General features: G+C 42.5%; 1 protein-coding gene across 7 annotated transcripts in view; it reads right to left on the reverse strand.

Moving 5' to 3' along the window:
• Positions 1-438: 438 nt before the first annotated feature.
• PLCH2 (phospholipase C eta 2) overlaps positions 439-15,001 on the reverse strand; it is a 599,022-nt gene continuing 584,459 nt past the window's right edge. For all 7 annotated transcript variants that reach the window (XM_033921959.1, XM_033921954.1, XM_033921956.1 and 4 more), the window contains one exon: positions 439-3,397. In XM_033921959.1, coding sequence (XP_033777850.1) covers positions 1,671-3,397 — 1,727 coding nt within the window. In that variant the 3' untranslated portion in view covers positions 439-1,670. The remainder of the gene's footprint in view (positions 3,398-15,001) is intronic.

The raw sequence follows: 15,001 nt of genomic DNA on the forward strand, positions 1-15,001 counted from the left end.
TCTCACTTTTCTGTACAAGATGTATATGCTTGGTAATATTGTAAAATGTTATAAATAAAATATTAAAAAAAAAAAAAAAAGGAGTCGTAGCTCTTAGCCAATTAGTTTGCAGGAGATTCAACTTTTCCTTTAATATTTCTAGATATTAAGGCAAAAACAGAGAGGTCCTTTTATGAAGATGCACTAACTGATTTAGTGCGCCTTAGCATTTAGCTTTAAATCGGTTAGCGCACATTAATATAAGGACCCCCAAAGTCTTCCAGAGAATAAAATACAAAATAGTAACCGGCTAAATTCACAAATGTAAGCAAATATATTTTCCCCTTTCTGGATATAGAAAAGTAGACCAAATCCCCCTACCCCTATACTCATTTTTCAGCATACGTCTGCAAGAGATAAAAGAAACATATTTATTCCATCTAAATATTCTAGAAACCAAAAGATTAAATACTTTTATTTGATTAGTATCAGATGGTTTTACAAATAGACTTTAAAATGCCTCGATATATACAGAAAACAAATCTTTCAGTCAAAACTGCCAAGAAAAAGTTGAGACCCCCCCCACACACACACACAAGATTAAGATATTAAATGAACTGAGGCCCCCCTTTTATTAAACCACGATAGCGGTAAAGCACAGGGAAGACGCTGAATGCCCCCCGCTGCTCCCGACGCTCAGAGTTCCTATAAGCGTCGGGAGCAGCACGGGGCATTCAGCGCGGCTCCCTGTGCTAAAAACCGCTATGGCGGTTTAATAAAAGGAGGCCTGAGTCTGTTTAAACTATAGTTTTCTTCTTTTAAAGAATCTGGATCACATTCCTGCGTAAAGTAAAATTTACACCTAAACATTCTGAATAAATGAAGTCTCTGAAAAACTTAGAACAAAACAAAATAAAGGTAAAAAAAAATACAAACTGATAAACAACAATAATAACAAAAAAAAAAAAATAGAAGACTTGCTTAAATTTTTTAAACTCAAAATATGGTCTAAAAATTTAAATATATATATTTTTTCTTTTAAAACATACTTGAAACATATTTGAAAATCTTGCATGGCAGTGCAAAAAAAAAAAAATGCTAAAATTGAATTCTCAAGGTGCTATATACAGCAGCATCGTTAAAAATACCATAATATTAGAATCACAAATTTTTGCAAGGGAAACGGGCATGTATCTCGTTTATTGCTGAGCTGAGCAAAGTTAGCAGAAGGTATTTCCTGTCTGGTTTCTAAAATAAATTCTGTGGATATTCTTTAGACAGAAGACTGGAAGACCTCTCAATTTTACAAAGTTCTTTCTCTGAAATGACAAATAACTCATGGAGTCAAACCCCCCCCCCCCCCCAAAAAAAAACAAAACAAAACAAACATATTTAACTATGATCTCCCCTGGAAATTACATTCTGTAGGAAAACCTTTGTACCTGGAATTTATAACTTCCAAAGTGCATACAAATAAATGGAAGAGCTCAAAGCTTGTACATTTTCAAAGGGTTCATAATGAAATGAAATGATTCCTCTAAGTGCTTGGTTGTTTTAATTAAAACCCCGCATGGCAATCCCCCTCACACACTGAGTCCCTAACACTGTATAACTCTCAGGATATTATTTCTTCAGTAAACATAATCCTTGAAAGAAATGCATATACTAACTTTGTTCAGCTCTTCACAGCATTAAAGTTTCAGCTTAAAGACCTCACTGTCCCGGTCTAGTTCTGCTTGGGTTTTAGGCTGTGTTGTAAACAGATTGGTAGGCGAACCTGAATCCATGCAGACACCTTTGGGAATGGAGCAGGCCCCCTCGGGATTTCCCCTTTCTTCCATGGGCTTACCATTTATTGAAATCAGGTTTTGCAAGCGCTGCCTCTCTTGAGCCTGTTTAGCTCTGTTTGCAATGTGTCGCACTCTACTTTGACTTCTGGATGATGACCGTCGAAGAAGGCATAAGCCGTCCTCTTCAAATTCAATGGACTCAAAACCTGTTGGTGAGGTAATATCGTTATCTTGTTGGAAGCTTGTCAGCTTCCTAAGTTGCTCTGTCAGGTTATCTTGGGTCTTTGTTGAAGTCCTCATGTTTGATGGACGCCGCTGGGCTCGCATTGGGTTGGTCACAAAGCTTCTACTGATGCTTCTATATTTACTTTCAAAATTGCAAGAAATATCATCAGATGTTAGATCACCAAGACTTTTGGACTTTGACTGGCTAGTTGTTATTGTTTCTATTTTGTTTTCTTGCGCTTTGGATTTTAGAGAGCTTTGTTTAAGACTTTCCATGTACAATCTACTCCAAGTGTGTCTCCTAGCAGTTTGTAGAAGTGCTTTCTCAGGTTCCTTGGCCAGGGGTCTCGGACAGAGATCGTCAATTACTTGTTGACTGGACCTCAAGTTAGGGTTGGATTTGCTCTTGGTAACCATAGGCATTTTATTCCCCGATGTTGTCGCTGACCGTGGTCGCATAGTCTTCTTAATGATTCTTTCAAAATTCTCATCATAGCTGCTCTCTAGATCTGGCAAGCTTTTTCGAGCTAGATTGGGTAAAGAGAGATCAATCACTGTATCACTGGATGACATGCTGGAAGACGAAGACATGCTGTCCCGATGACTGCTGGATTCCAGCTTACTCCAGATCCTATCATTCACAGTGGCATCAGAGTATACCTCAGCCACTGGGGACTGGCATGTAGAATTTGTCCTTAAGGCTGAACAGTCTGAAGTCACATGCCCTTCACTCTTTGTTCTTCTTACAAACACATGTGCCCCAGGCTGAGAAATTAAAGGTTGCTGAGCCATTAAATACTTTACAGCTGGGGTCCTGCAAGAAACACTAATTGACACTAGACCTGTTTGCACATATTTTTGTTGTTTTAGCTTCTCCTTAGCAGCGTCAAAAATGTTTTCTCCATTTAATACTAAACCAGCTTGGAATATTTTCTTCTGACAATTCCCAAAGGAATTAGTCGAGTCATCACTCAGCATGGACTCTCCCTGCTTACTATTACTGTAAAATACTGCAGTGGAATCTCCTTTTCCATCCCTGGGCATTGGTGCATAGCTATTTTTGTCTTTGAAATTTCCTTCGGTATCTGCAGATCCATTTCCCTGAACACATACACCTGTGGAAGCAGTGGTGGGGAGCTTGACTTTATGCGCTGACGGGCTTCCCGCTTTATTTTCTTTTCCTTGAAATGAGTTTTCAGAGTGACTGGATACATGGCTCTTTTCTGCATGAGATTCTTTGGAATGGTTGAGCAAAGCCCTTTCTTCTGAATTGCCGGCAGGGGTATCTGACTGAGGAAAAGAACCAGAACAAGTCTTCTCCTTGCCCATGATGGGCTCTTCAGTGATGGTTTCAAGACTGCATAAAGAAGAGAGAGATCTGTGCATCGAGAAACTGAGAACATCTGAAAAAGAAGAAGGCAAAAATGATTTAAATGCAGGATGCATGCACTAAGCAAGTGCTATCTTCTCACACTACCACTAGAGGCAGCTGAAGGCCTAAGGGATGCAATAGGATAAGACCAAACTCAATGAAAATGAAGCATGTACAATGCTGAAATTCTAAATTAGCAAGAATAGTTTATGCTTATTTAGATACATCACCTTTCTGAATCAATCAAGGTGATTTACATAACAAATAGAAAGAGCAAAAAGAAAGACTTAAAAGGTCTGAGTGCCCCATGCCATGTGATCTAGCATCCTAAAATCATGCACCTCACGTGCCAGATTTAAAAAGTGGACCTTAATACCCCTTTTAAACTTCTTAAAGTTAGTCTCAATTCTCAGATATTCAGAAAGGGAGTTCAGGAGTGCAGGGTCAAAACCAAATGTAGACTGACAGGTGATCTCATATTTTTGCAAGAGCTTTTGAGGGAAGAATCAATCATGATTTTTCTGCTTTCAAGTGCAAATTGCAAGTCAATGCAGGAATGAAACAAAATTAAATCCAAATGTCAACTATAAACAGTTAAATATGTTCTATGCTGTTATTTACCCATTTGTGTAATGATATTCTGATTTCTTTAAATTGCAGTGAGCATTTTTAGGAAGCCACAACTAATATTTGAAATCAAATATTTTAGTAAGGCATGGAAGATGATCCCAAGAAAACTTCCCTTCAGTAGACCACACCTCCTTTCTCTACCATACAGATGCAGATATCCACTGTGTTTAAAATTATTTTTTACACAGAATTATATAAGAAGGGGGGAGATGTATCGTTTCTATCCAGGAAGCGGAGGGTGTCATTAAACAATTGAAAAATGGAAAGTCTCCGGGACTAGATAGGTATACAGGTAAATTTTACAAAGAATTTTGAGACCTAGTGGGCAAACTTTTGGTGACGGTGCAGAATGAGGAGAAGGAGGGGTATTTTCAAAATCAATAAGGGAGGCAGATATTTTGGTGATTTTGAAACCGGAAAAGGACCCCCTGGGCTATGGGGCCTATAGATCAATATCCTTATTAAACATCGATGTCAAGATAATAGCGAAAGTCAGGGTTTATACAAAAGAGACAGGTGGGGAACAATATTAGATGGATACTCCATTTGTTCTGGGAATCTAGAGACAAAATAATACTGTTAATTATTGACAATGAAAAAGAATTTGATGTTGAGTTGGAAATTTTTGTGGCAGATTATGAAGCGTATGGGAATGGGGGGACTTTTTGTACTTTCTTGATAACAAAGGGTACTAGACAGGCATGTTCCTTCTCACCATTGCTCTTTGTGGTAGCAGTTGAGCCGCTAGCAATTGGTATATAGCAGGGATAGGGAACTCCGGTCCTCGAGAGCCATATTCCAGTTGGGTTTTCAGGATTTCCCCAATGAATATGCATGAGATCTATTTGCATGCACTGCTTTCAATGCATATTCATTGGGGAAATCCTGAAAATCCGACTGGAATACGGCTCTCGAGGACCGGAGTTCCCATATAGGAACATCCAAATTTGAGGGGCATTAGGATGGGAAGATGACATATTGGGTTGCATATGTTATAAAGTTATGTCAGGCCTAGCTCCATCTTATTTGATCAACTTATTCTCAGTTTCTATTCAAAAACATTTTCGCAAAGCTTAAGGGTTTTTTTTTTGTCTGTCCATCAGTGAAGGGATGTAAATTTAAAAGATTCCATGACATTGTATGTGCTTGCACATGGTGCGCGCATAGTCGGGGCAGCGGCTGGCTTGGCTCGGGAGCTGAGAGGTCATGTGCATGCTTGCACTGGATGGCGGCCGGCTTGAATCGGGAGCCGGGAGGCGCTGGCGGATGGCAGAGGCATCGGCCAAAGCGGGAGGTCAGCCACACGGGGACCCTGAGGGAAGGAAGCCACCCCGATGAAGGGGCTGAGGCACCCACAGGCAGGTACCCACCCCCGGTCCACTATATCTGAGAGCTCGTTCTGCGAGTCAATGCTCGTCTTGCAAACACTCGCAAACCGAGGTTTGACTGTATAGTAAAAGTGAGCCAAGTATAGGGCAATCAAGCCACTGTGACATCACTGATAAGGTTGGCTCTTAGGCATTGGTGGAATGAGGCATTATGATGTCACAGTATCAGCTCTGGTTATCAGAAGCTGAAATGTTTCACACTATTTAGAATGACTAATTGCCACCATGGTAGTTTTTGAGTGGGACTGAGATATTGAACAGCAATACTGATAACTGTGTTGAAAAACTTAAGTGGCATCTCGTTTGTAGCCAATGTTTCACGGAACTTAGCCGTTTCTTCAGGGCTCCTCGACTGCCACTATCTTTGCACAGTTTGGGTAATTGCTCACTCGATCTCACCACTGTCCTTGGAAGTTTTTTCAAGCCAATGATGTGGGTGGTGGTGGTGGTGGTTTGAGCATTTATGCTCTACCAGAAAAGACCTGAAGCTTTTTCTTCCATTAGAATAAAACTCTCAGCCTGGTAAGAGGAGTAGTTTGGAAAGGACTATATTTTCAATATGCATTTTGAATAAGCCCTACAGCATGTATTGTACAGTTTAATTTTTAATGCCTCTTTTACAGTGTTTTATGGTTTATGTTAAATTTTTTTTAATTATTTCATTTTCATAAGTAATTTTTACATTTTTTTTGCCGTTGTCCACTATCCCCTATGTCCATTGACCAAGGATGGACTGTACAGACTTTTAAATCATGTGATAGCCGCTGGTTTGTACTGAGTATGCACACTGCATATTCAGCTTTCCATACGAGCCTTGCATCACAGATGTAGAGCTTATGAATATGGAACATGAATACACAGAAAGCAATTAGCCTGAAGGCTTGCTCCTCCCCATTCACTCCAATTGCTATTTTGGATGGAGAACAGGCTAATTACTGCTAGTACAACTGGTAACGCATGATGCAGATGAACAGGGAAATGTGGTTGAAAATGTTTCGTTTGATGAACTGAAGAGACATCTGCAAATGAATTACGGTCGATCAATTATTTCACTATGATTGAGCAAGCTTTGTAGATTGATTGATTTGAGCATTTATATACCACTTATAGTCTAAGCGGTTTACATTCAGGTACTCAAGCATGTTTCCCTGTGTGTCCTGGTGGGCTCACACTCTATCTAATGTACCTGGGGCAATGGGGGATTAAGTGATTTGCCCAGGGTCACAAGGAGCAGCACAGGATTTGAACCCATAACCTCGGGGTGCTGAGGCTATAGCTCTAACCACTGTGTCACACACTCCCCACAGTTTAACACATCCAAGTTATTAGAACTATAGCATAAAGTGGACCAGGACAGGGCTAAAATGGACTTTAGTACTTTTCTGTGTACAGCTGTAATAGTCCAATAGACTCTCAGCTATCCAGCACTCAAAGGGATTGGTGGATGCTAGATAACTTTTTCTGATTGCTTTAGAGTTACAATTAAAAAAAAAATATATATATATATATATATACTGTAGCAGCAGGCAGCCGTTCCTGACAACACCTCTCCCTCCCTCCGGCCCCCTAAGCAGCAGAGCCAGTCCTTACAACACCCCTTCCTCCAGCCCTGAAGCAGCAGAGCCGGTAATGACATGCTCCCTCTGGGCCCGAGGAAGCAACGGCAGCCAATCCTGACAACCCTCCCTTCCTTGGCCCCAAAGCAGCAGCAGCAGCCAAGCCTGACAACCCCCCCCCTCCCTCCCTCAGCCCCGAAGCAGTAGCATTAGCCGATCCCGACTACCCCCTCCCCTCCCTTACTGAGGCAATAGTGGCAGCCGGTGAACAGAAGAAGTGCCATAAACAGGCTGCTTCTGGGCAGCCCCGACAGGGCCTTTTCTCTGCCGCGTCACTTCTGACCCAGCAGAAGAAAGGCCCTGCTGGAGCTGGCCAGAAGCAGCCGAATCCAACACCTCACCAAGCACGTAGGAGAAAAAAAACGTAGCTGCAAAAGATGAAGCAGAAGGAAGATAGTCTACTTGCATGAAAATTGCGTAGAGCTTTATGAAAAGCAAGCAACAGCTGCTAGGACTTAAAACTGAATTATTTTGTTCAGAAAAGATAGAAACTTAGCCAAAGGACCCCTAAGCTCGGTTTACTAGATATGGAAAACTTATGGCTTCTTATTATACAAACGTTTTGTTACAACAAAGCAGGAGTGAATGAGGAGCTTCTAGTAGGCCATGAATGGTGAGTAAACAGAACAGGCAGTAAACAGTATTATTGAAGCCTGCCTTAACCCAGTCCTCATAAGTATGCATGAGAGAGATACCAATGGAAATAATGCATGCTAATATCTCATGCATATTCATTGTGAATATCCTGAAAACGAGTGCTATAAGTAGAGTTACCAGATTTTACTTATTTAAAATCAGGACCCACAGACCCGCCTCCAGGCCTGCCCATGACCTAGTCTCACCCCCACCACCCTCAGCCTGTTCTTGTCAGCTAACCAAGTTGCCCCTATCCAATTTTTTTTTTTTTTCACTAACTGTTAAATAGACTTCATGGAAATACTGAGATCCGCTAGAAATAAACATAGGGCCTGTTTTGCAAAGCCGCGCAGCAACAGCCCCGAAGCCCTGTAAATCTCTATGGGCTTCGGGGGGTTCATAGACAAAATCGCGCGAGACAACGGCATGCAGACAACTGAACGCAGACAACTGAGCGCAAGGTTGACGGCGCGCCGAAGAAAAGCACTATTTTAAAGGGTTCCGACGGGGGGTGTTGGTGGGGAACCTATTTTACTTAACAGACATCGCGCTGGTGTTGCGGGGGGTTTGGGGGGTTGTAACCCCCCTCATTATACTTGAAACCAAACTTTTGCCTGTTTTTTAGGGAAAAAGTTCAGTTTTAAGTATAATCAAACCCCCCACAACGCCAGCGCAATGTCTGTTAAGTAAAATGGGGGGGGGTTCCCCCCCCCACACCCCGTCGGAGCCCTTTAAAATAGTGCTTTTTTTCGGCGCGCCGTCAACCTTGCACTCAGTTGTCGGCGCGCCGTTGTCTCGTGCAATTTAGTCCCGTCACCGCTTCGGGGCCATTACCGCGCTGCAGTTGCTAGTGCGGCTTTGTAAAACAGGCCCTATGTTTATTTCTAGCGGATCTCAGTATTTCCATGGTCTATTTAAGTTAGTGAAAAAAAAAATGGATAGGGGCAACTTGGTTAGGATTACCAGTCGTCCGGATTTATCTGGACATGCCCTCTTTTTAGAAGACTGTCTGGGTATCCGGATGGATTTTTTTTTTTTTTTTTTAAAGCAGCAGTTCGTCCGGGTTTTCAAGTTCGGAGCTGTATCTGGAAGGCCTCCAAGCATGCGCAGGTGTGATGCGATGATGTCACTCCAGATGCGGTCGGAGCTAGAGAAGAGGTTTGGGGGCGGGGTAGAACAAAGCGTGATTTGGGTGGGAATGGGGCACAGCTGGGATAGAACTTGGTGAGGCCACATGTCTGGGTTTTAGCTTTTAAAAAAAAAAATCTGGTAACCCTAAACTTTGGTTCACATTAGCAGTGCATATCCAGAACATTTAGAAGACTGCGAACAAAATTCCACGTGTCTACCTGTTTGTACTTGAATGTGAAGGGCGCAAAGAAAAACCATTACCTTAACGGGCTCCGCCTTTCAGTTCTGAACTGGAGAGAGAAAGAGCACCAGCACGGGAAAAGGTTAGAACAAAGCAGAAATGTTAGTCAGGAAAGATAAGACGAGTTCAAAGGAGAAATCAGTGCAGGGCAAAATGAAGACGACAAGGCATTTAAACATGCGATCAGCACAAGAAAGTTGTCCAACCAGAGCACAATCAAGCATTTTATATTTCCGCTATCAAATTTGAACATCAATCTAAGGAAGATGATTATTTTTCAAAGTATGCAGTTGACAGTGCACAGAACTGAATATTGGGAGGTTTAGAGCAGCCCTGGAGTAGGTGCAAGGCTGTGTTAAAACAGTGGCGAGTCAAGCAAAGGCGGCAAGGGTGGTGTTTTTTTTTTTTTCAACCAATAATACAATCTTTATTAACCAAGTATAGTCCCAACAAGGATCCCTGTTTCGGTGTATGGGAACGCCTTCCTCAGGGGACGCTGGAGATGTAAGACGCCGAACCCCCATCGACTCCTTCCATCTCTCCCTCCCCACGCCGACCGCGAGATTGACATATCATTACCTACTTCCAAAAGGCAGTGTCGCGGCAGCAATCTAAAACAGACTGCTTCGGGCCTTCTCACGTCGGGGCAGTCCTCTTCCGCATCGCTGATGGTGTCATCAGCAACGCAACAGTGGAACATCCCGACGAGAGAAGGCCCGAAGCAGCTCATTTTAGATTGCGGCCACAATGCTGCCTTTTGGAAGTAGGTAATGATATGTCAGTCTCGCGGTGGGCGTGGGGAGGGAGAGATGGAAGGGTCTGCTGTGGCATTTAGGAAGTGGATTTTTATTTTGCTTTCCCCTACCCCAAAAATAAACGCTTCAACTAGGATTTATTTTCGGGGAAACACGGTAGTTACATACTAAGATTCCAGAGAGTGAAACCCATCCTCCTCTCCACCCCCCGCACTCCTTCCCTGCCCCCCTATTACCATGTGTGCAAGCCCCTTCCCTTCCCCCATACCTCGTTAATGTTTCCAGTGCAAGCAGCAACCCCCAACCTGATGCTCGCACCTGGCCCTGTGCCTAGAAAGTGATGTCAGAGGAAAAGCCAACGCTAATGCGAGAAGCAGGTTGGAGTTGCCGCTCGCGCTGGGAACATTAAAGAGATACGGGGGAAGGGAAAGGGTGCACGGCAGGAGGGAGGCAGGGGTGGAGCGGATGGGGGTAGGGCGCCTCTCACCCTCACCATGCCACTTTCTGTGATCATGTGCACACATTTACAGCATGCCTGCCATTTGCAAACTTAAAGAGGACTGTAGCCTCTACAGCAGACCCTCAATTTTCGCAGGAGTTAGGGGCAGCGCCGGCCCGCGAATATATAAAAATCGCGGATAATTTTTAGGGCCGGCTCTGACCCACCCTCGCCTCCCTCCTGTGTCCCGGACCTTCCCCAGTCCTTACCTGGTGGTCTAGCGGCGACGCGGGGCAGGATTAATCGTCCTAAGCTCCTGCCCCGTGCAGAGCCGTCATCAAAATGGCTGCTGTGAGTTCCCGTTGTCTCGAGACTACAATGGGAATTCATGGCGGCCATTTTGATGATGGCTCTGCACGGGGCAGGAGCGTAGGGCCATCGATCCTGCCCCGCGTCACCGCTAGACCACCAGGTAAGGTCTGGGGAAGGTCTGATGCAGAGTTTTGTTTATAAAAATAAAAAAAATCGCGAATAACCGAATCCGTGGGTACTGAAACCGCGGCTTCGGAGGGGTTACTGTATATAGGTGTATTTTCATTTTGGATGGGGAAATACACACTAGAACATTAAAGGGGGCAATCTCTTTTAATCCTTCCTCTAAAACATGGACAAGAGCATCTGTAAATCCTGAAGGTGGAATATCAGGGCATGCTAGTGTGTGTTCCCTTTCTGGAATGCACACGCAGGGTTTGGTTCTGCAAAAAGCCCGGGCCAAACCACACTCCCTTGCAATCTAAATGTAGTCTAGATTTGCAGCATTCATTTTAGCCTTCTAAATTGGGTTTTATGTGTAAACATCAGCATTTACGAGCACAGAGGGCTTCTATAATAGTACATTACATTACATTAGTGACTTCTATTCCGCCTTTACCTTGCAGTTCAAGGTGGACTACAAAAGAGCTAACTGGACATTTCCAGTAACGTTACAATAGGGCCATATTTTGCGTTTGAGTCCTTAAATTGAGGTTTTTGCCACTAGGTTATTTATCTGTAAGACCTACACATATTATTTCTAGTTTTCCACTTGTTTACCAATATTTAATTGCCGTCTCTTGCCGTGGATGATATTTTCTCAAAAAGGCATGTCAGATTCTAAGAAACTGAAATGGTGTGTTTGTCTTTAAATGACTTCTTCAAATAAATTAATTAAGAGACTATAGGGGTGTTTTTTTTGTTTCGAATTTAAATCACACCAGTCTTTTGGCAATGCTTTAAACAAGGATTTCCATAGCAACCCAGCTTTTGTTCGCATCTTAAACCATCAGATATATATATATATAAATAAAAGTGAGAGTTTAAGTGCTTCTCTAAATGACGGATAGTAAAAGTATTACTCCCTAGGGGTCTGCAGGCTAAAAATGTCCCATTTTGTTTAGGATCTCGTGTCATTGATGGGATTTTTTTCATTGTATTTTTGTTTTTTTAAAAAAAATATATCATTTCATGGATAATCTTAAAGACCATTTTGTTTACTGGAACTGTCACATAAGCAGTTATTCTATTTTATATTATCTGTGAGTTTTATTTCAGAATATGTAAATAGGTGGGCAATAAGGCCCTGGTTCTATAAATGGCACCTAGTTTCTAGGTGCCAAAGAGTGGTTTTAGGCAGGGCCAGCGTTAGGGGAGGGCAAAAAGGGCCCCACAGCTCCAGGGGCTCCTGCGGTCAGGGCATCTCTTCCCTTTGTCAGGCCATCTCCCTTCCTTCCCCTCACCTTCGCGGCACTTTTCCAAACCAAAATTTTCTCTCAGAGGAGCCCTGATGCGGCAGCCGTTCTCACCAGTTGCACGCAGATGCCCTGAAGCGTCTCCTGTGATGCAACTTCCTGTTTCCGCCGGATCACATTGGAGGAGAAGCTTCGGGGCAGCTGCGTGCAACTAGTGAGAATGGCTGTCGCGTTAGGGTCCCTCTGAGTGAGAAAACTTTGGTTTGGAAAAGTGTCTGCAAAGGTGAAGGGATGGAGATGGCCCAACAAGGGGAAGAGGCTGAGTGGTGCTTTAGGTTTATTGTGTGGATAAAGAGGGGGACAGATGGTGAATGGAAGTGGGGGTGGGGGTGAGAGAGGGGAGCAAACACTAGAAGGAAGTAGGGAGAAGAGAGAGGGAAGCAGACACTGAATATGAGAGAGGGGCAGCCACTGGATTTGGGGTAAAGGATAGAGGTAGATACTGGAAGGGGTGAGGGAGAGAGGTGACAAGCTGTAGGTAGACACAATTAAAAGAGGGAAATTGAAGACTGGATAGTAAGAAAGAATTTAATCTAGACAGAGGCATAAATGGACCCATGTGTATAATTTATGCAAAGATCCCGGTGCCTTAAAAAAATGAGTGAATAAATTTCACTGATGCCAATTGGTGCTGATAATTATTAGCACCCAATTATCTGCACTAATTGGCTTATTACTGAATGAAATTGTGTGCAACAGTCGGGTGTGTGCCCAAATTTCTCTACGTAATTTTTAGCGCCATATATAAAATCAGGCTGTTGGAAAATCTCCAGCGTCAATGAGATATTGAGCCATTTGAGAGACGCCACTGAGCTCCTATGTATTTAGTTTAGGCCTGCTATTTGATAAGTCTAAACCAGTGGTTCCCAAACCTGTCCTGGGGGACCCCCAGCCAGTCAGGTTTTCAAGATATCCCTAATGAATATTCATGAGAGAGATTTGCATACCTGTCACTTCCATTATATGCAAATCTCTCTCATGCATATTCATTAGGGATATCTTGAAAACTTGACTGGCTGGGGGTCCCCCAGGACAGGTTTGGGAACCACTGGTCTAAACTAAACACAGAACTTAGCTGAATGGTGGTTGAATATCTCGGCTATCCAGGTAATATTCTGGCCCACCCTTGCTCCTCTCCATCTTGACTCACAAATACATAAATATCTGGCCATTAAACAATTGAAATAACCTGATATTTTCCAAATATGTTTTGCTAATATGTGTTCACTAATCTAATACATTATAATTGTTTATTCATATTGGACATTCCTAGACCCGCCAATAAACTCCTCCAATGAAGGGTAAATAATAAGAAGTACTTTCTCTCGTGTTTTGAAACTTCCTATGGTGCCTGCAGAGACAAATGAAGACATACAAAGTGAAAGCAGAAAAAAAGCTCAAGCTCCCAGAGCTAAAAAGAGGAGGCGGCAGTAAAACAGGCTTTTAGTCAATTAGGCCTCATTGGCTTGCCCTTAAGTTGGCCCTGAGAAACAGATGATCAAATAAACAAATTCATTTTAATTTCAATGAATTTTGAGGCAAATGAGTTAAATGAGCATAAGAAAAATCATCCAAATTTGTAAGGATTCTGTTGACCCAGAAGAGTTGGGTGAGGATTTGAGGGACCTTAATACAGATTCTGCCAACAAATCCAGCAGTTGTGACAAACCAATTATCAATACTTCTGAATTATCAAATGATTATTCAATAAGCAGGTCTTGCTTTTTCTACAGTCCATTGTTAAAAAGAAGGTTTTACCTACGATTTTGCAGTTTTAGTGAAAAATAAATAAATTAATGAACTTTTGGCTGACAGGTGATGGAGAAGCTACAGCTATTGTCTTTCAGTTCTTGATATTCTGCTCTGGTTGGAGTTCACAATATGTTTTAAGACAAACTACATACACACAAGTACAAATGTTCTAGATGAGGGTATGAGTAATCTAGCTTAGGCATGTCTAAAGAAAAAAGAAAAAAAAAAAAGAGCCATTCAGAAAATCAACAGCCAAGGCAAGATGGGGCAAAGCTAGAAGGGTCCAGGCTGACTCCCTGAGATAAGGAGTTTCCAGATGGTTCTCAGAACTAGGCTGAATCTATTCTGGATTTTGTCATGCTGCATCTTTGGACTTGTTGCTCCATTTCCTTTAGGGAAAAAAAGGAGCACTGGAAGTTCAGAGGTGAAACAGAACAAAACAGGTACTGACTCAACTGATGCGACTCCATCTGGAAAGCCAAACTGAAGTCCTTTCCCAGAGGTGAAAAATGTGATAAGAACTTTGAGAGTCCAATCCAAATGGCATTCTTTAGTTTCCAGATAAATCAATTCTAGTGCGCACACATTGGCGCTCTAAGGGGGCGGGGCAACCAATACGGTAGAGCTATATCAGTGCAAAACAAAGCAATCACAAACCTCCCCCAGCCAATCTTCCTCGTATTCACTGGCAATTTCTTTGAGCTTATGCTTGGTGATTGGGTTAAATCATATTTTTAATTGGAAGTTAAATTCTTTGATAAGTCAGTTTCATTCTGTCTTGATGCTTAACAAGACAGAAAACCAAGTTGTTGTCTGAGCTCGTTACCTTTGCCCAACTCTGCTAAAAATGGGAATCATATTGAATGGCAAATGAAAATAAAAATGAGATTGTCTAAACAGCGCTGAAGCAAAAAGACAGTCTAAGATGCCAAATGGGATTACAAAAATCTACTCTTACCAGCAAAGAATATAGGGGAATTACTTCGAATTTCCTCCATTTTTTGAACAAACAATGCATTCATTTCCCTCTGTAGGGTGCCCACTTGTCTTCGGGAGTTTTCAGGCCAGCGCATAGATAGTTCTGGACTTCCAAGGCTTTCTAGGCTGCTGGAGGTAGAGGATACTGATCCACAGCTGGTGTTAACCAAGTTGACAGTGCTTCCATATTTGCCACCCGACTGGCACTGCCACCTTTGCCGAGAATGGTTTTTCACCCCAGAACACTTTGGTTCTCCATTTTTCTTGCCTGGGGTCACAAAA

Source organism: Geotrypetes seraphini, chromosome 15, assembly GCF_902459505.1.
Source record: "Geotrypetes seraphini chromosome 15, aGeoSer1.1, whole genome shotgun sequence".
NCBI classification, from domain to species: Eukaryota; Metazoa; Chordata; class Amphibia; order Gymnophiona; family Dermophiidae; genus Geotrypetes; species Geotrypetes seraphini.